Raw genomic sequence first — 19,287 nt, 5'->3', positions numbered from 1 at the left:
AATGGATAATTCTGGTCATAGCAGCAGCCCTCCTGCCTATTTCTGGAGCCTTAAGGCTGAGATGGGTTCAGCTTTTCCCCCCCTGGCCTCATGAGGAGCCAGGAGCATGAGCCCTGTGCATACATAGCTGGCACATGTCTTAGTGTGGGATTTGGACAGGTGGTCCTGGTGCCAATCCTGAGTCTACTACTTCCTAGCTGTGACACTGACCCTACTGGGCCTCACTTCTTTTGTCTGTAAATGAGGATAGAAGTAGCACCCATTTCACAGAGCTGTTATGAGGCTTAAATGAGTCAATACATAACAGTAACTGTACCTCGTATACCTACATTCAATAAATCATAGCCAGGAAAGCCTGGGAGCCCCAGGTGAGCTTCCTGGGCACTCTGTTCCATTTTGGCCTTCATACCAGATAGGCATGTTGGGCCTGGGAGCCCCAGAATATCTCCAGAACAGACACACAGAGCTGCCTCACATCCTGAGAGGAGTATGATGATGAAGAGGTTAGGTGCTGGGTCAGAAAAACCCAGGTTCCAATCCCTTCTTTCCCCACTTGCTGGCTGGGAGACCTAGAGTTAGCAATACCATCTTGCTGAATCTGTTTCCTCATCTGTGAAATGGGCATAATAGAAGTAATCTACTTCACTTTATAAAGCACACTGCCCACCACATAATATACCCCAATGAACATTATTATTATCTAATACGTGGTTGCTGCTAAAAATGAAGAATTTCTCTCCTGATAAATCTTAGCTGTCACCATCAGCATCTTCTGTTTTGAAGATTTCAAATTGCATCTCAATCCACACCAAGATGTTCCTTCTGACCCCATGCAGAATGGGAGCCAGACCATATCATTCCCTTGCTCCAAATGGCCATATGGGTCCCTGCTGCTATTAGGATAAAATCCAAACTCCTTACCATGGCCTGTTAGGCCTTAAATGACTTGGACTCTGCCTGGTTCTCTGGTTTGGTGGTGACCTCTAAACTCTGGCCTCACAGATTTCGCTCTTGCTTTTCCTAAGGCTAGTTCCTTCTCACTATTCAAGGACCTCAAATATCATCTTCTTTCACAACTCGCTCTGAACTGGCAGTGCCACCCCAACCTGAACGGCCCTATCATATCCCATCTTAATTTCCTTCTAGGGCTTTTATTGGTCTGACTGTACAGTTACTGTCTGTGCCTTCATTTGCATGTGAGCTTCATGGGAACAGGTACCCTGAGCTTGCCCGTCCTCAACACTGTATCCTTGTGACTAATCCTGTGCCTGGCACATGGTCTATCTGTTGAATGAACAAATGAAGGAATCCATGTGTATCCATTAGCACAATACCTGGCATTTAGTTTTAACAGATACTTAGTATCTGTTAAGTGAAGGAATCCACCACAGATAACACCTAAGCCCAAGACCTAGAACATAGTAGGCACATTAAAAATGCCTACTGAATGACTAAATGAATTGGTATACACGTAGAGGCCAGGCACACAGAAAGCAGTCAGTGGATGACCATAGTCACCATTGGGGTCTGTGCTCAGGCCTGAGTACAGCTCTAACCCTCCTCAATCCTCGTGGTCCCCCTTTCCCCATGTGATGCTCTCTACCTTGGCCCAACTGTTTGCCTTCTGTTCCTGGTTCGTCCAGTTGGTATTTTTCTTGGGTGCTGCTGCCAAGGCTCAGTTCACAAAGAGTGGCACTCAGCTCCGGGTCTTCATACTCCAGAGGGCTCAGGAAAGCGTCTCCAGCCAGGAGGGGGTCGGCAATGAGAGGGGAGCAGGGTGGGGATGGAGAGGAGAGGGAGGAGCGGGGCGACAGGGAGGTCATGGACTTCGGGGTGCCAGATAGGGAGCGCAGGGCCTGTAGGCGGCCGCCCCCCTCCACCTTCTGGGTCTTGGCCACCTCATCCTCATGGATGGTGGTGATGCAGCCCGAGGGCCGGAAGCCCGTGGCTCCCTCCAAGAGCAGAAACTCCACCTTGCTCTGCAGTTCCGAGTCCAGCTGCTCGAAGGGGTCGTAGTAGAGGTCAGTGAAGCTGGCTGAGGTGGACGAGTCCAGGCTGGAGGCAGCCAGGGAGCCTCGGCTGGACGTAAGGGACCCAGGGCTGCTGCCTGAGGACAGGGACTGCATGCTGCTTGAGAGGCTGGGGGGCAGGGAGAGAACATTGGGTGAGAACACTCAGAGCGCAGTGGGCCACCCAGAACCACCTTCCACAACGGCTGCTTAGAACACTTCATTTTGTTGGGCCCTCTTGACAGTCTCCAGGGGAGACCATGCACCCCCATTTCACTAAAAACGATACCCTGAGAAGGCCACATAATCAGAGAGTGGCAGAGCTGGGATTCAAACCCAAGTCCTCTGCCTTGAAACTCCACTTTTTCCTCTGTTTGCCAAACCTCCACTGGCCCGAGTCCAGCTTCACACTACTTTTCCCTGTGTGAATCCAGCCTTATTTCTTGACATTTTCCTTCAAATACACTCATTCTTTACTCTTCAATACATTCATCTTTTTTTTTAAAGAGATCTTATCCATTCATGAGAGAGAGAGAGAGAGAGAGAGAGAGAGAGAAAGAGAGAGATGCAGGTTCCTCTCTGAGTAGGAAGCTTGAGGCAGGGTTGGTCTCAGGATCCCGGAATCATGATCTGAGCAGAAAGCAGACGCCTAACCGACTGAGCCACCCATGTTCCCCTAATACATTCATCTTAAAAGGAAACTTTATATTCTAAGTGCGACTTTATATCCTATTGCTTATTGCAAATAGAAGGCAAACATTGCAAATCTCTGACTGAACAAAATGTTATTAAATCCCAGTTCTGTGCTGCTGCCCACCAAGGCTCAGGCTGGGGCCTGCTGTCTCTGTGTCGGGAAAGCAGATGGGCAGGTATTCGAGACTTCAGTGAGACACATCAGCCTCTGATGGGGGCCTTTTCCTCAGGGCTATCAGGACTGAATGCCACAGTCCAGAGAAGTGAAGAACCCTGCCCCTGGCCAAGCCCGGCCCGGTCCAAGGCCACCAGCCTCCCCAGCTGCCTGCTTGGCTTCTAAATGTCCACATTCAAGCTGTGGAAGATGAAGGAAGGGCAGAGTCTGGGCTACCTGGGGATGCTGGCATTTGGCCATCCTCAAGGCCACACTCATGGCCCACCACTCACCTTTTCAGCTGAGAATGTAGAGCTGCTACTTGTCGGGTGGCTTCCTCCAGTTCTCTCACCAGCTGGTTCCTCTTACTGTTTAATTTTAACCTGAAGGGACAAAGAGCATGAATGGGGAAACCTGAGGAGATCAGCCTCTGTCTACTTGAATGGGGAATCGCAGGCAGGTACTTGTGGACAAGTACACACACACCCACAGCCACACGTGCAGGAATTTTCCAGAAGTGTTTTACTGCAATATTTGGGGAGATATGGCCTCCAAAAAGGATCCTATAGTAACTGCTGTATTCATCTCCTACTATATATGAGGTGCCATGCTAAGAAACTCATAACACTGTTTTAATTCATTTGCACAGTAACCATGCACAGCAAAAATGCTTTTACCACTTTATATACAAGGAAATTGAAGCTCTTAGAGTTAAATAATTTACTTAAAGCTAAGGAATTAGTGTCAGAATTAGAATTCTACTCAATCATCCCTCCCTCCCTCTCCATCCTTCCTTCCCATCCATGGCCACTACCCATCCACCAATATTTGCTGAGTGCCTACCTCATACCAGAACCTATTGTTGGCCCCTGGGGATAAAGATGTGAACAAAACAGAACTAGTTTCTGCTCTTACAGAGCTTACATTCTGCTGGGGAGAGTGGGAGAGGACAAATATGAAGAAAGTAGTCAAATATCTAATATCTAACACAGCATGTGTCAAAGTTAATGGGGAAAAAGTAGAGAATGGTAGGAAAGAATGTAGGAGAGACCCAATTTAGACTGGCAGGTGGGTCTCCTTGAGCAAGTGAGTTTGTGGCTGGCCCTGTTGGTGCTCCCCTAGATCTACTGTGTCTTCAGCTCTCTGAGTCCCCTGCTGGACCCCTTCACAGCTTCCCTTGCAGCTGGGCATCTGGGACAGGGTTCTGGCCAGTAGGATGTGAGTGAAGAAGGCACATCAGGCTGAAGTGGATCTTCCCCACTGCTCCCTGGAAGGCTCTAAAAGTGGAGGTGCCACAGATGGGAAGAGCCTGGGTCCCCAAATGACCAAACACAGACAGGCATACTTGACTGCACACCATGTAGGCAAGAAATAAACTTCTACTGTGTTAAGCCATGGAGATTTGGGAGGTTGTTTCTTGCAGTAGGTGACCTCCCCTGACTAGCAGAGACATTTAAGCTGATATGAAGGATGGATAGGAGTTGGCCAGGAAAAGTACAAGTGAAAGAACATTCCAAGCAGGGAATCACAGCAGGGACCTCTTTCATTTTAAGGTCACCATGGCTGCTGTTAGGAGAATGGGCAGAAGGTTGTGGACAGGAGGCAGGGACAAGAGTTGGGGTGGCTACAATATTTATTGAGATGGTGTGGGCCATCTGGAGGAGACCAAGAAAGGTCATAGGCTGGATGAAGGTCAAGGCTGAGGCATTTAGGAGAAAGACTGGGAGGTACCTGCTACTAGCAACCAAACAGATCTGAGATGGCTTCTATAGTGATGGAAAGGTGAGGGGCAGAGCAGCCCAGGAGAAGAGAAGAGTTCTCTTATGGATGTGTGGGCATAAATGTTGAGCAGGTGGCGGTTGTAAAGGTGGGGGATCCCTATCACACAGACCACCACATGAAAGAGAGGACCATATGCTATGAGTTAGACTGTCCCTCTACCCCAAAATTCATATGCTGAAGTTTTGGTAACCCAGTGCCTCAAAATGTGACTGTATTTGGAGAAAAGGCCTTTAAAGAATCAAGGTAAAATGAAGTCATGCAGATAAGCTCTAAGCCAACATTCTTATAAGAAGAGATTAAGACACAGACATGCACACAGAGCAGACCAAGTGAAGTCATAGCAGACGTTCATGTGTGGATGGCCATCTTCAAGCTAAGGAGAGAAAATTCCAAAGAAACAATCCTGCCAACACCTTGGTCTTGGACATCAGCTTCCAGAACTGTGAGATAATACACTTCTGCTATGGAAGTCACCCATTTTGTGGTATTTTCGCCTGGCAGCCCTAACACAAGAATGCACTACTGTAGGGTAAAATATAGTAGGGGAGGAAAAGGAAGGCCCAGGACTAAGCTCTGAGTATATACAGCACTCCCAGGTTGAATAAACTGGCAATAGTAGGCAAAGGAGCCTGAGAGAATGGGAAGAGAAGAAAGCAGGTGAGTGTGGTGGAATGTTCTGGAACATGGGCACAAAGATCTGCATGGAGGCATGTCTGATAGCTGATACTAAAGCCCATTTCAGTAATGACTCTGGAAGCAAAATCCTTATATTTAGAAGAAACTGCTGGATATAGGCCCAACCCTTAGCCCCAGCCTCTCCTGAAATCCCACATGGAGGGCAGCCTGGGTGGCTCCCTCTAACCACTGGAGTGCCCACCTTAAGGTCCCAGGATCTGACAGGGAAGGGGTTCCATCAAGCAAGGCTATGCCCTTACAAACTCATGACGTGGGTTGCCCTCAGGAAGCCACTACATTTTTGGTTCTCTGTGTGTGGTCTGCAGACCTCCTACATCAGAAAGGGAGGAGCACTTCCTAAATGCTCATTCTTGGGTCCATCTTTGATAAAGTGAATCAGAGAGTCTGGGGCAGGGCCCATGCATCTGCGCCTCTATTCGGGCACACAAGTGATTTTTAGGCACACTAAGGTTTCCAAGCCACTTTTCTAGCACCTTGCACGGAGTTTACCACATGGCTGTGGCTCAGTATTTGCTGCATGGATGATTTTTTCCCAGTTGAGACAGGCAAAATTCATTCTCTCTGCTGAAAGATCTGGATGTTATATCTCCCACAGACAGATGTGTTCCACTGTGGGGCTCATATCCCCTTATGCTATCTTGCTAGAGAGGGACTAGCTGACCTGTCCCCAGAGTATAAGCAATCCAGCCTAGGGCCTGGGAGAAAGAGTTCATTCTCATGGAAAAACATAACCATGCCCAACCTCTACCTGTAACACACCCAGACCTCTAACACAGGTTCTGCAATGAAGACCAGAACTTGCTCTAGACAACTGAGCAAGGTGGTGAGGGACTCAGTGTGGTTCTTGGCCAGTTCAATCCCTGGCACTGTTCTTTCAGAGTCTCGCCTGGGGCTGGCGGGGCAGGCAGCAGGCCGGCAGATGGAGTACGTAGTGCACAAAATCCTTGACTCTCAAAGGAATGGATGGAACTGTAGAATCTCCTCACTCCCCTGAAGAGCGAAGCCCTAGAAGGCTGTGAGGCTGCAGAGTCACGAGGCAGCTGGGGCTCACCATTTCTACCTTCACTTTCCTGCTCTTTGGGAGGAAAGTCACAGAGATGTGTTCTGGGAATCTACAGAAAATGCAGGTCCCACTGGAGCCCTGGAGCCCTACCACAGTGCCAAGGGGACTGGGATTTGGGTGGCTTCAACTTCCCAAGCGTGGGAGTGTAGCCACCTGCAGCAATACACAGGTGCTGAGGCATCCTCAGAGAGGTGCTGGGCTCGGCAGGCCATATGGCATTTGCGTGTGATGCCTGGCACATGCTGGGAAGCCATGAACACATCAAGCATGGAAGAACAGAGAAGATCCAGAAGGTGGAGCTGGAATTCCCACAAGCTGTAGCTCAGTACCTGGGGTGCTGGCTCAGACTGCAAGAGCTTGGGCTGAATTGCAGGCCTGGGGAACTAGTCCCTGGGGAGAGGCCAGGGAGTCTATGCTCTAATCAGTCTCCCATGTGACTGTGCAGCAACTCTCACAAGTAGTGATGGTGGGTCCATGGAAAGGGGGGTTGGACATGGGGTGCTAGGATGTCCAACTGTGAGTGATCTGTGATTGAGGTCTGGTGGGCCTGTGGTGCCCTTCCTGGACGTGTCTATTCCCATCCTTCTCAAGACTGTGCAGCAACTCTCACAAGTAGTTATGGTGGGCCCATGGAAAGGGGGGTTGGACACGGGGTGCTAGGATGTCCAACTGTGAGTGATCTGTGATTGAGGTCTGGTGGGCCTGTGGTGCCCTTCCTGGACGTGTCTATTCCCATCCTTCTCAAGACTGTGCAGCAACTCTCACAAGTAGTGATGGTGGGCCCATGGAAAGGGGGGTTGGACACGGGGTGCTAGGATGTCCAACTGTGAGTGATCTGTGATTGAGGTCTGGTGGGCCTGTGGTGCCCTTCCTGGACGTGTCTATTCCCATCCTTCTCAAGGGCCCCAGGGGTGGAGAGGCTGATGTGTGACAGTGAGGAACATATTCCCAGTCCGAGAGAGAGACAGGAGAGAGGAACAGAAGAAATAAAGGGAGAGAAAGTGACCCAGAGAGAGAACAATAGAGTCTGGGGAATGAACACAGACACAGGACTAGAAGCAAACAGCCATAGACACGGACAAAAAGGCAAAAAGGATCAGTGGGATGGCTTTCTCCTCTCTCTTCAGCAGGATGCTTGCAGCCCTCAGCACTGTCCCTGCCTGTCCTGTGACTCTCTACTCCTCCTGCCCCCAGGCTCCCTGGCTTCCCCTGTCATGTACCTCTGGGACCTCTGAATTGCCTGGCTGTGACAACTCGCCATTCTGGGGAGGGGCAGCAATCAGACCTTGGAAATACAGGATTGAAGGTGATAACAAAAGCCCTTCTGAGTGGGCAGCAGCCTGAAGCAAGCATGGGCTCCGGAGTCAGCAACCTGGGTTCTAATCCCAGCTCTACCATGTGGTGGTATTGGCTGAGCCTCAGTTTCCAGACCTATAAAATAGGGATTGGCCTCCAGGTTGCTGGAAGGTTTCAACAAGATGATGTAGGTTATAGGGTCTGGCACATAGGGGCAGCATTTGCATGTAGCACACAGGTCTCTAAGAGAACCTCCAATCCTATTTTCAAGAAATCAATAGTATTAGAGCAGGGAAGAGCATCAGTTCACAATCTGGTGCAACTGCCTATCTTCAGACCATATAGGTACTCAATGTAATTATTTTTTTCCCTACTAGGCAACTAAAGTCCATATTGGTCAATGACTTGCTCAAGGTCAGCAGTGGGAAGGGTTTCTCTTTTGGTCCAACAAGGAGTGAGGCTGCCACGAGTCTCTTCTCTTCATTTGCGGTCTATGAGCATGATGAACGGCTAAAGGCTTCCTCATGGCTACTATAGGGCCTGGGAACAAGTACAAGACCCAGGGGACTGTTAAAGGAGGCCAGAAGACCCATGTAGAAGTCTGTGAAGGGTCTGCTTAGGCCAGCTAACCATTTATTCTTTCAACTGACACTGAAGGTGCAAGGGCATATAGACAGGCCTTCTCCCCACAGTGTGTAGCCCCAGGGAGAGTCGGATAGAGAGGTGGGGCTGAACATTTCTAGCAGGTACTTCCAGGGCTGCAAGACACCAATTACTGAAGCTCTGTCCTCCCCCTCCTCCCACCTGTGTGGTGGTGGGTCAGTCTATCAGCCACCCCTCCAGGGGATGGTGGAAGGGAAGAAAGCAACAGGTCTCTTAGCCATTCTGAGAAGGGGGTTAAGGATAAATGGTCTCTGATGTGCTTGCTTACAAGAGGCCAGGCAGACACTGCTCAGCTTGATCCATCTAACGTCCCAACACGTGCAAGTGGGGCTTATTCAGGTGCCAGGGCATGATTGCGAGTTGAGTGCTGTAGAGCTCAGAAGGTTCCCCGAAGGTGTCTTAGGACTCATTACGAGGTGACACAGAGAGCAAACACCCAGGCACCTAGGATGCCTGGCCTACTTCCACTGGGGTGCAGGCAAGTTCACCTGCTTTATAAACTGGGCTTCTGCCTCTGATTTCACTGGAAAGAGGAATTCCCTTGCTCATCCCTGCCCCAAGACACACACACACACACACACACACACACACACACACACACACACAAATCACTACCTTCACTTCTAAGTTCCTTAAGGGCAGGGACCTTACTCAAAGTCTGCTGCCAAAAAAAAAACAAAAATAACTAGGATAGATGTTAAGAGGCACTGGAGCAGGGACTGTGACCTATTCATTTCTGAATCCTCCAAATTGCCTTGTACAGAGAATATGTGCAACAAAATGTTTCTCAAATGAATAAATGATGGGCTGATGGATAGAATGAATGAATGAGATCAAAGGATTACAGGGCCTACTCTGAACACAGGGCTGTGCTCTGTGCAATGGTGGGTGTGGAGCTTCGTGGGACACTGAAGGAAATAGTCTGTTATCTAGAGAACATAAGCCAATGGCTTTTGGGTTACACCACGCACATGAATGGAGGTGATTAAGCCTTCACAATATTTTTTGAAGTTATTGCATTAAGTTGCCGATGGTTAAAAATTAAAAATACAAGCAACTCTTTTCTTGAAATATGAGGACGTCTGGCAGCCCAAGGCCTGAATTCCCATCTGCTGGAGGTGGGAGTCAGCACCACGTGAGGCAGACAAGCGGGGGTGGGGGGTGGGGGTGGGGGTGTATTCCAGTCTGACCAAATCTCCCACCATGTGGGCCTCCAGCATTTGTGCTTGGCCCCTATAAGCATCTCACTTTGCAACGCCTTGGCCTAAGGTGAAATCAGTTCAGTGGGTCATGACCATCATGAAAAGAAATGCAGTATGCAAGAGAGCGTATTGGAGGGCTATCACACGTACAAAGGGTATGCACTGCTTTGTGAAACTTCTCTATCATGTGAGTCACTGTCACAAAGTTGGCAAATGACTGCTCTACATGACAGAGGGTTATGCAGCTTACCTTAGGCAGAAGATAATTTCTGAAAACCTGCACCTGAGCAGACGTTTTGGTACTGTGATTCCCTGTGTAAACTCCCAGGGCACTGGTATTCTGGATGGTGAATCATTTCTCCCAATCTGCTACTCTGGGGAGTTGGGAAATCTTTACACTGAGTGTTCTTAGAGGGGAGCCCTTGTGCCCCTTCCCTTGCCTGGGCTGGAGGACAGACTGGCAGTGAGGGTGGGGTCCCACGCCCCCTCCTGGCCCCAGCCCAGCCCCACCTCTCTGTCAGTGCCTTGCTCTGGGTGTCCCGAGCTGCCTGCAGGTCCTTCTCCAACCGCTTCCGGGCCATCTCCAGCTGCTCCACCTCCCCCTGTGTCCACTTTCGGGGGCTGATGAAGCGCATCTCCTTCAGCAGCTCTTCCTTCTCATTGATGAGGATCAGCCGGTCCCTTTCCGAGTCCAGCACTCCAGGCCAGGCTTCACTGTCCAGCTTGGCCAGCTGGATCTTCAGGTTGGCGATCCTGTGGGCAGAGAGGCGAGCATGACAGGTGTGCCCAGTGGCACTGCGGGAGCAGGGTAACAGCCTGTATTTCCAAGGTTACGTACTCTGAGCCATCTCTGGCAGCGACTGTCCTCCTTTGGACCAGCATGTCGTCTCAAGGAACATATTTTTATCTAACAAACACATGTGGTGCCTATCGTGTGCCAACAGTGAATAGGCTCTGCAGGGGTGGGGAAGAGATATAAACAGGGCAATGTCCTTGCCCTGAGGGACACTAAGCCTGATAGAACAGAGAGCTGGATTCATCACCAGGCAAGAGCCTTCTACAGCCAGCTATGTGACCTTGGGCAAGTCGCTTCATCTCCCTGAAGGGAGTAACAAACGTTCCTTTGTCATAGGGTTGTGGTGGAAGGCTTTAGACATATTCCATGAACTCTCAAAGCATGGTGTTTGGCACACAGTAAGCACTCAAATGAGTGTTTCTGCTGCTACTGTTTTATTCCCTGGTTTGGTCACTTCCTAGGTACCTAATGTTTGGTGAACTCCCTGAGTCTTATTCTGAAAATGAGTAAGAATGTATTCAGAGTAGCTGGCACATAACAGGTGCTCAACCAGTGGCAGTCAGAGGCCCACCACAATGACAGCAAATAATGCAATTGCTGACTGTGTATTCCCAGTCCAGAGAGTGGGGGCAGCACTGTGTCACCAACTGTGGATATGGAGTCAGAGGCCTTGAGCCAGAGAGTATTGGCTCTGGCCTTCTCAATGGGAGGCACCATTCCTTTTTTTTTTTTTTTTTCAATAATTTAAATTCAGTTTGCCAACATATAGTATAACACCCCATGCTCATCTTATGGTGAGAAGGCACCATTTTTCAATCATTTTGGTATCATGAGCTTCTAGCACAGTGCCTGGTACACTGAAGGCATTATTAAAAGGAAGGAGTTGGGAGCTCTATCCCTTAACTTCGTTGAGACACAGTATCCCCTCCTGTAAGGTTGGGTCAATGATGCAATCTGCAAGGTGGGTTATGAGAACCAAACGAAAACTTACCATTAAGAGCCCTTTATACATTGTCAAGTGCCACATAGATATTAAGTATAATTATCTTTGGATGAAAGTAAGATTCACAACATAACTAAGATGAGTGCTACAAATATCTCAAAGGAATCATGATGCAGACCTTTAGGATTTAGCCTTCCCAAAGACTTGCAGCTATCATATCCTTGCCCTACCGGATCCCTAAAGCGTGGATAAGATTTGGCGGTAAAGCTGCTCGACAGATGTCTGCAGAAGGTATGGTTCACCTAAGACTGCAAGTCATAAATATGGTCAATACTTGTTGAGAGCCCAGGCCCCTGGACTCCCAGTTTGATCTTATCTGCAGACATGTGGCCCGACCCTTTATTTATAAAAACATTGTTGGAGACAAAATATCCACAGTGTATCTTGAAAATTCCATGCAGACAAACACATCTAGGTTTGCTCATTTCCCAGCCAGGTGCATCAGAGGGATTCTTGGAGTTGGTTAATTTATATTTCACATTCACAAAGAGAGTAATCTGGGACAACTCTGTAGCTTCCACCATTGAGGATGGAGTGATATGTATAGGTCTGGCAGGGGCTCCACTTTGAAGGAGTACATTGAAGGGGTGATCGATGCTTAATGCTTAGATGTACTTTCTAGAGGCGCCTTCCCAGGGATCCTTAACCTTTGGGCCAGCCATCTTTTGGCAAATCTGATGAAAAGCACTAGACTGGCTCTGCAGAAATGCACACATGACAAAATTTAGCATGCAGACTTTTCACTACAGCCACCTGCCCTCGTTTCTTCAAGCCGTGCAGCCTCTGCTTTCTACTCAGCAGGCTGCTCTACCCTTGACACTTCAATGACCTCTGGGTGAAAAGGGAGGCCTGAAGCTGGGTAACTGCAGATGAGCCAAGACCCTGCAATGGGAAGTTTAATGGCTCAACCCCAGAGGGAAGATTTCAATCTTTGAGTCTCTCCAGAACTGATCCTCTAAGATAGGCATTATTGCAGGCTGGAATAGATCCAGGGTTCAGAGTGGTCCCCTTCGGAGGGGACAAGTGGCTGTCCAAATGCAGAAGTCCTGCTGTTTCACTGGGCCTCTAGGGGGAGCTGAAATAATGCACAGTGTTTTTTCTATCTGACCAGTATCCAGTTTCTCCTTCTGTTAACAATGCTCCAAATTTTCTTTGGGAAATCGCTCCTCCCATACTTAAGTCACTTGGTTCCCACAAAGCTGATCTCAATCCCCCTCCCAGAGTTAGGCACATGACCCACGCCTGGACCTTCAGAGAATTCTAATTCCTCCAACTCTGCAACAATGATTGGTTCACCGGGAAAAGCCAGTGAGCATCAAACTCAAAACCCGTTAAATCTATTGGGAAAGGTAGATCCTCCTTCTGCTGGGGTGGCTAACCTGATAGTATATAACTCTAGAATTTCTGGGGGTCACCTTTACGTTTTGGTAGGAAAGTCTGTCAACACAAAGGCAAGCAGGGTAGAGAAAAGGGGAGAAACTGAGTCTGTATAACATGATTTGAATCTCTGGATCCAGCTGTGCCTGAACCTGCTTTATCCTCAGACTTTGGAATTCAATAAGCCAACAGATTTCCTTTTCTACTTCTCCTAGTTCCTGTAGGATTTCTGTTACTGCTGCAAAGGTTCTGCTAATCACACAGAATTGGCAAAGAGGCAGAGCTGGGCACTGCCACACCTTTATGTGGCCTGGCTTAGAATGTCCGTGGGCCAGGCAGCAGGTGGCCTAAAGAGGAATGGATGCAATATGCCTGACTTCATTCGCCATCACACTCTGTGGGTTCTTTCCCAGGAAGGCTGGCTTTGTGTACAAGAAGATCATGGACTTGGAGCCAGACTGTTCAGAGTTCAAAATCTGACTCCATCATGTTGAAAAGTCATAAAACATCTTAGATCTTACCTTTCTCTTCTCTAACATGAGATAATACAAACTATGCTATAAGGTTGTTTTTAAAATGCAATGAGATGATACACATACAAATGCTTTTATACAATACCTGGTGCATAACAGATGCTCTAAAAATAACAGCTTTGATTATTGTTTAATTTGTTCAGTTGGCAGAACCCAACTGAAGCCACGGAACAACAGAACTGTCACTGGGGTCTGCACAGTTTGTAAGCACAGCTTGCTCCTTGTTGGGCAGGAGACACTGAAGTGTTTAGTATCCAACTTCTTTTTGGCTTATCACTAAAACCTCGGTTGTGCTTCTTCAAACCAGGCTACTTATAGGACTACTGAAAAATCCTGATTATAGAAACTGAGTCCAGTAAGTGGAAAAATAACTAGGCTCGAGGATTCACAGATTTGGGTTCAAAGCACAGTTCTACTTTTTACCTAGTGAAGCATCCCTGACTCAGTCATTTCCTTTCTGAGCTTCAGAGGGGGGTTAAAATATAAATATCCTAATACTTATCTTCATAATCTTAGAGGATTAAAGAGAAGGAGGCGTGTGAAAAGCCAGGCATAGAGCAGACACTGTGCAATGGTAGTTATCATCATCGAAGCCATCCCGCCCCCAGCCCCTAATTACCTTCTCTTAGCCTCTTCATATCGAAGGCGCAATCTGACCTTCTCTGCCAACTGATTGTTGCTGCTCGTGCCAAACTGGGGGAAAGAACAAAGTCGGGAATTATAGGGCCATTGTGGCCGGTGCGGAGTTGGATTTCAAGAGCTCATGAGAGACTTGACAGCTTGCGTGGGAAGTAGCTAAGAATAGCCCCCAATTACCGACTTGGCTGTGTGATAGCAGGGAAGCTAGTCAGGCAAAGACGCTTTCCTGCCTGCAGGCTGTGGGAAGACCCCCAAACTCAGACATCTATCACTTCTAGAAGAGAAGATGAGAGCCTAGAATATCATCTCGCAGCCCTGAAAGGCTTGGAGCCCATTCAAGCCCCAGAAGTATGGAGGACAGCTGGTCAGAAGGAAACGGGGGGGGGGGGGCAGCCAATATACAAGAAAGACATCGTCAGGAAGCTGCAGATGGGCTCAGCTGAAAACTCAGGGAGGACTGAAACACGGAATGATTGAGGAGAAGGCCCTGGAACTGGCAGGGAGTCCTACAGGTGGCTTGTAGCTGGAAGCATGGGTGGTTTGGAGAAGAAGGGGAACAGCCCATAGGACACCATTTGTCAAGAGTGGCAAGAAGCTACAAGGCTCACCCAAGCAGACATGGATATAGCTTCTCTTTGTAAGTGGGGACACACCTATTGGAACCAGAATGGAATAGCACTGGGCCACGGAGGCTAGGAGGCAGGTCTGCTTAATGTTACTTGCTCTAAGAAAACAAAAGTGCTCCAAACATGCCAGACAGCTGTGGGTCAGTCTTGCTCTAAAACTTTCACGGAGTACATCTGGATGGCAGTCTCAGTGTTCACTACTGTGACCAGACTGAGCTTTTGAAGAGTTGCTGTCTGAAAGCTGCGTGGAATGTTTTGGGAGGAACAGAAGGGAAATATCACCTGCTTTACAGCTAGTGAAAGAAAAACAGGATGGTGTTACAAATCCACCAGAAGGGAACCCAAGAGAGATGCTGGTCCTTCAGACATGCTCTGTGTGCAGCATCTAGAGATGCAAGCACATGGCCAGGTCACACTCAGGACCATGGAGTCAGTGCTGGCTTTTCCTCCATACCATCACACCATGTCATCCTGGGGCCGAGAGGTCTGCAAGAGAATGGAGCTCCAGAAGGCTGAGTTAGCAGCCGGGCCAACAGAGAGACACTGGTCAACTCCCCAGGTGAGAGACGAGGAGGTGGCTGCCTGCTACAGCAGCCTCCTGGACGCACTGACTACTCACACTTCCCGAGATGTCCGTCTGGGAGCTGACATCCAGGTACTGTTTTGGCAGTGGGTAACCTGAACTCTCCAGAGAGCTGCTGCTGGACCACAAGTCAGAGTGGGACCCTCTGTCTGTGCGGAAGCCATCCTTCAGCATGGCGAGGCTCTAAGGAGGGGAAGGCAGGGTTAGCAACACAACTTCCCAGAAGGGAGCTCTGGTCTGTCCCCCTCTGTGTGCTATCCTCTCCACCTTTCATAATTCAGTAAAAACCCACGCTCACTCTGGTTATTCCACTTACCTTATAAAGAGCTAGCAGCAAGTGGGTAGTTGCTCAATGCCGAGTCTTTAACTTGGGAGAGAATGGTATGGACTCTGGCTGTGGAGCCACCTGCCTGACTTGGAATCCTTGCCCTGCTACTTACTAGCTGTGTGACCTGAGGTAGTTGATTAAGCTCTCTGTGTCTCAGTTTCCCCTCCTAAAAAAGAGGAATAACCATAGGTCCTATCTCATAGGACTATCATACTGATTTAATGGGATGACCAATGTAAAGTGCTTATACAGCCAATACTCAATACCTGTTGGCTTTATCATCAGCTTGCTTAATCCTGACATCAGTCCTGTGAAAAATGACCTAGGATTATCTCCATTTTATTGATAAGAGAGTTGTTACATGGAAAGGCTGGCAAATGACATAGCAGCATTTGGTTCAATCACAATAGGAACGGGGTTCCCACGGCACTAGGGCCTAAATGTTTTCATTGGGTTGTTGTCCTGGACAGGAGCTTCAAAATAATTTTGTTTGCCATAGAGCATAAAGCTTCCTTCACTAAATCAGTTATAGCACCTCTGAGCCCAACTCTTAATCTGCCAAGGGGAAAAACAAATACAGGATCTCAGAGGTCAGGGTAGTTCCTGTGGGGAGAGGTGGAGTGTCCAGGGATGAAAAGAACAGGCTTCTGAGACAGTGTTCACGGGTTCGAATGCTGACTCTATGACTGACTCTGAACTGTACAGTCATTATCTGTATGAAGGGGATGACCTCGGGCTGGTATAAGAGGTAAGTGAGGCGTGATACACGCAAAGTGCTTGGCCCAATTGCATGGCACGTTAAATCACAGGGACTATCATTTGTTCGGTCCTCAGCACAGACGGAGAACATGCAAATACAATACTTATGAAGATGTTACATTTTGATGTTGGGGCTACTGATGTCAAAACCATTCCCCTGTTTGGTTCTTTGAAAAGCAAGCCAGGTAGCTAGAACCAGTGGCAAAGACATGACCTTTGGACTAGAACAGATGGCTCCTGTTACAACTCTGCCAGTGATGTGACCTTAGGCAAGTCACCTAATGCTTCTGAACCTCCTTTTCTTGCTCTACAAGATGAGACTGAACACCCAAGAAGACCAATGATGAGAACTCAGTGAGCTGTGCAGCACGCAGAAACAGCATGAGTCCCGGCACAGAAAGGTGCTCGGGAAAAATCGAGGTAGGACCACATCACAGGAACTCCCATACCTTAATGAGATCTTGCTTTTCTTTTTCTCCACACGTGATGGCCTTTTTGATGGCTTTTGTTTCTCTCAAGACAGCCTGAGCTTCATCCAGTTTGTAGCTGCCCTGAGCATCAGACATTTTCTTATCGATTCTAGGAAACAGTCAGTGGGAAAGGTCAGACAGAGATAGGGTGAGGGATGGAGTCTCCCCAGGGGAAAAGCATGGAAGACAAGCTTCAGTCCCATAAGGAGGCTCCTCTGTGTCCTACACTTCCTCCCTCCCCTTATCCTAAAGTTTCAGTCCCATAAGGAGGCTCCTCTGTGTCCTACACTCCCTCCCTCCCCTTATCCTAAAAGTCCTGCCTTTAGGATAAGGCACAGTAGGCGCCTGTGAAATGTCTTGCAGTGTGGGGCTGCAGAAGCAACACCACCCTTGAAGTTAAGGATCCTCTAAGCACCAGCTCTTTCAGGAAGCTTTCCCTGATTACCTCCCTGTATCCTCCAGGCTGGGCGAGGTGTTCCCATAACACTGTGTGTAGCTGTGACACTGTAACCATTAACACTGTGTTCTAGTTAGTGGTGTATGTGGTAGTATCCTTGACTGGTCTCTGGCAGGCTTGGGACAGGGGTGGGACTGAGTAAGTTTCAGTAGTTTTATTTTATTAAAAAGATTTTATTTATTTATTCATGACACACACACACACACACACACACACACACACAGGCAGAGACATAGGCAGAAGAAGAAGCAGGCTCCCTGTGAGGGGAACCTGATATGGGCCTCAGTCCCAGGGCCCCGGATCACAACCTGAGCCAAAGGCAGATGCTCAACCACTGAGCTACCCAGGTGCCCCAGTTTCAGTAGTCTTAGAACGTGGTATAGAACAGTCCTTTAACTTGCGGTCTCTCAACCTCACCATCTTGACATTTGGGGAGGATGATTCATGGTGGGGGGCTGTCCTGTGCATTGTTTGCTGTTTAGTAGCATCCCTGGTCTCTGCCATCTCAGTGCCAGTAGCATTCTGACCCCCAGCTGTGACAACCAAAAACACCTCCATACTTTCTCCGATGCCCCCTGGGGGACAGGAGCTGGATGATTTGCTGAGCCAACAAGCACAGTGAAGGTGAGTTGTGAATGATGAAAAACTCCTAGCCCTGCCCCTCAGTGGCCTGGCCTTGGGCACAGCCCTCAACACTAGGAGGCTCAGCTTGTTCCTCTATAAAAAACCTGGGTAATGTCACCTGCCCCACCCATGCTCCCGAAGCTGCTAGGAATGTCAGATGGGATAAAAGATGGATAGGCAGGCAGTGGACTGGGAAGGACGGGACCAAATCAGCTTATCTAGGCCCCACATACAGGACAATGTTGCTTTCTGAAGGACAACCAAGCCGGAGATGGTGGAGGTCCAGGCTTTCTGGGGAAGGAGGCCGTGGTGTGGAGAAGCTTCGGAGGAAAGAAAGAAAACTTCAACTGCTTCGCACTTTCCCCAAAGGCTAGGCCTGCCGTTTCAGTCCCCAAAGGAGAAAAGGAAGTCTTACAGTCTGAGGGAACACCAGAAACCCATTATTTCAGGATGAGAAACTGCTCGAAGGCATTCCTCTCTGGTTTCCTGCTTGAGGCCAAACTGTCCTAGGCTAAAAATAACCTGAGTGGGGAATCACTGAGGGGGTGGGGGGCAGGTTTTCATCCCCGTCTGTCTGTCTGCCTCTGAGCAGGAGAGAGGGAGAGAACCGGGGTCTCAGCGCGGCCCTCCCCCTGCCCTTCCGTTATTTCAGCCTCCGTGGAGAGAAAACAAAGCCCCATTTATGTCTCCCCACTAAAAATAGCCTGTCTATTCCTTTCGAGGACTTGGGCCTGAGCAGGCCTGCCAGGTTGGCTAAGACTGGTCTCAGATTTAGTTTGAAAAATTAGTCTAAAGGGAGCTTTCTGTAGCAGGGGCCGTGCCCAAGATGCTCTGTGGAGAGGAGGGTCCCCCAGGACTGGAGGTGGCCCTGCCCTAGATGTGGGGGGGAGGGGTGCAGGAGAAATATCATTTGCTTGAGCAGGGCTGGGGGCTCCAGGGAGGGGGGCTGTGCCCTGCTGTCCTCTGCCAACAGGGTGAGGATGGCTTTGAATCCTCAGCAGGATGAGACAGAAGCGGTTTGTCTGCTGTGCCCTGGGCTCCTCAGACAGCCTCTACCTGATTTCCCTCAGGGGCCTTAGCAACCCAGGCTCTGGAATTTGGCTCCAGAGAGGAGCTCCAAGAGGGAACACTCTTGGGATTGGGGGGTAGGGAGAGGGGAACAAAGGGTCACCATTATGTGCTCAGTGAATGAATCTTTTTTTTTTTTTTTAAGGGAAAGAAAAGTTGTGTGGTTGAAGGGGAGAGGAGGGTGTAGTGGGCTGCGTGTTTTAGAATTTCTAAATTATGCAGCTGTCCAGAGATTCACACACCCGCTAGTCACAGGACAGCCACAGAGAAGCAGGGCAAAGGTTCTGACAGCAGCCAACTCCCCTTGGTCTTGTCCAGACAACTCTCACCTGGGCAGGGCGGCTTTGGGGACATGCGGGAAGATGCTGCATGGCCCTTCTCCCACAGGGATGATGTGCCAAGTCTCAACTCTTTCCTATTTACAAGGGCTCCAAGTGGCTGACAGACCAAGTCCCAAGCTTTCATC

General features: G+C 49.0%; 1 protein-coding gene across 4 annotated transcripts in view; it reads right to left on the bottom strand.

The window, feature by feature from the left end:
- Positions 1-19,287, bottom strand: part of WWC1 (WW and C2 domain containing 1) — a 154,371-nt gene that overhangs the window by 40,426 nt on the left and 94,658 nt on the right. For all 4 annotated transcript variants that reach the window (XM_055324794.1, XM_055324796.1, XM_055324795.1 and 1 more), the window contains exons 6-11: positions 16,652-16,781; positions 15,152-15,298; positions 13,887-13,960; positions 10,069-10,311; positions 3,150-3,239; positions 1,604-2,139 (exon numbers count right to left, since the gene is read on the bottom strand). In XM_055324794.1, coding sequence (XP_055180769.1) covers positions 1,604-2,139; positions 3,150-3,239; positions 10,069-10,311; positions 13,887-13,960; positions 15,152-15,298; positions 16,652-16,781 — 1,220 coding nt within the window. The remainder of the gene's footprint in view (positions 1-1,603; positions 2,140-3,149; positions 3,240-10,068; positions 10,312-13,886; positions 13,961-15,151; positions 15,299-16,651; positions 16,782-19,287) is intronic.

The sequence above is a fragment of the Nyctereutes procyonoides genome, unplaced genomic scaffold, assembly GCF_905146905.1.
Source record: "Nyctereutes procyonoides isolate TBG_1078 unplaced genomic scaffold, NYPRO_anot_genome, whole genome shotgun sequence".
Lineage (NCBI taxonomy): Eukaryota > Metazoa > Chordata > Mammalia > Carnivora > Canidae > Nyctereutes > Nyctereutes procyonoides.
The sequence above is the reverse complement of the archived record's forward strand: the minus strand, read 5'-3'. Positions and strand labels throughout refer to the sequence as shown.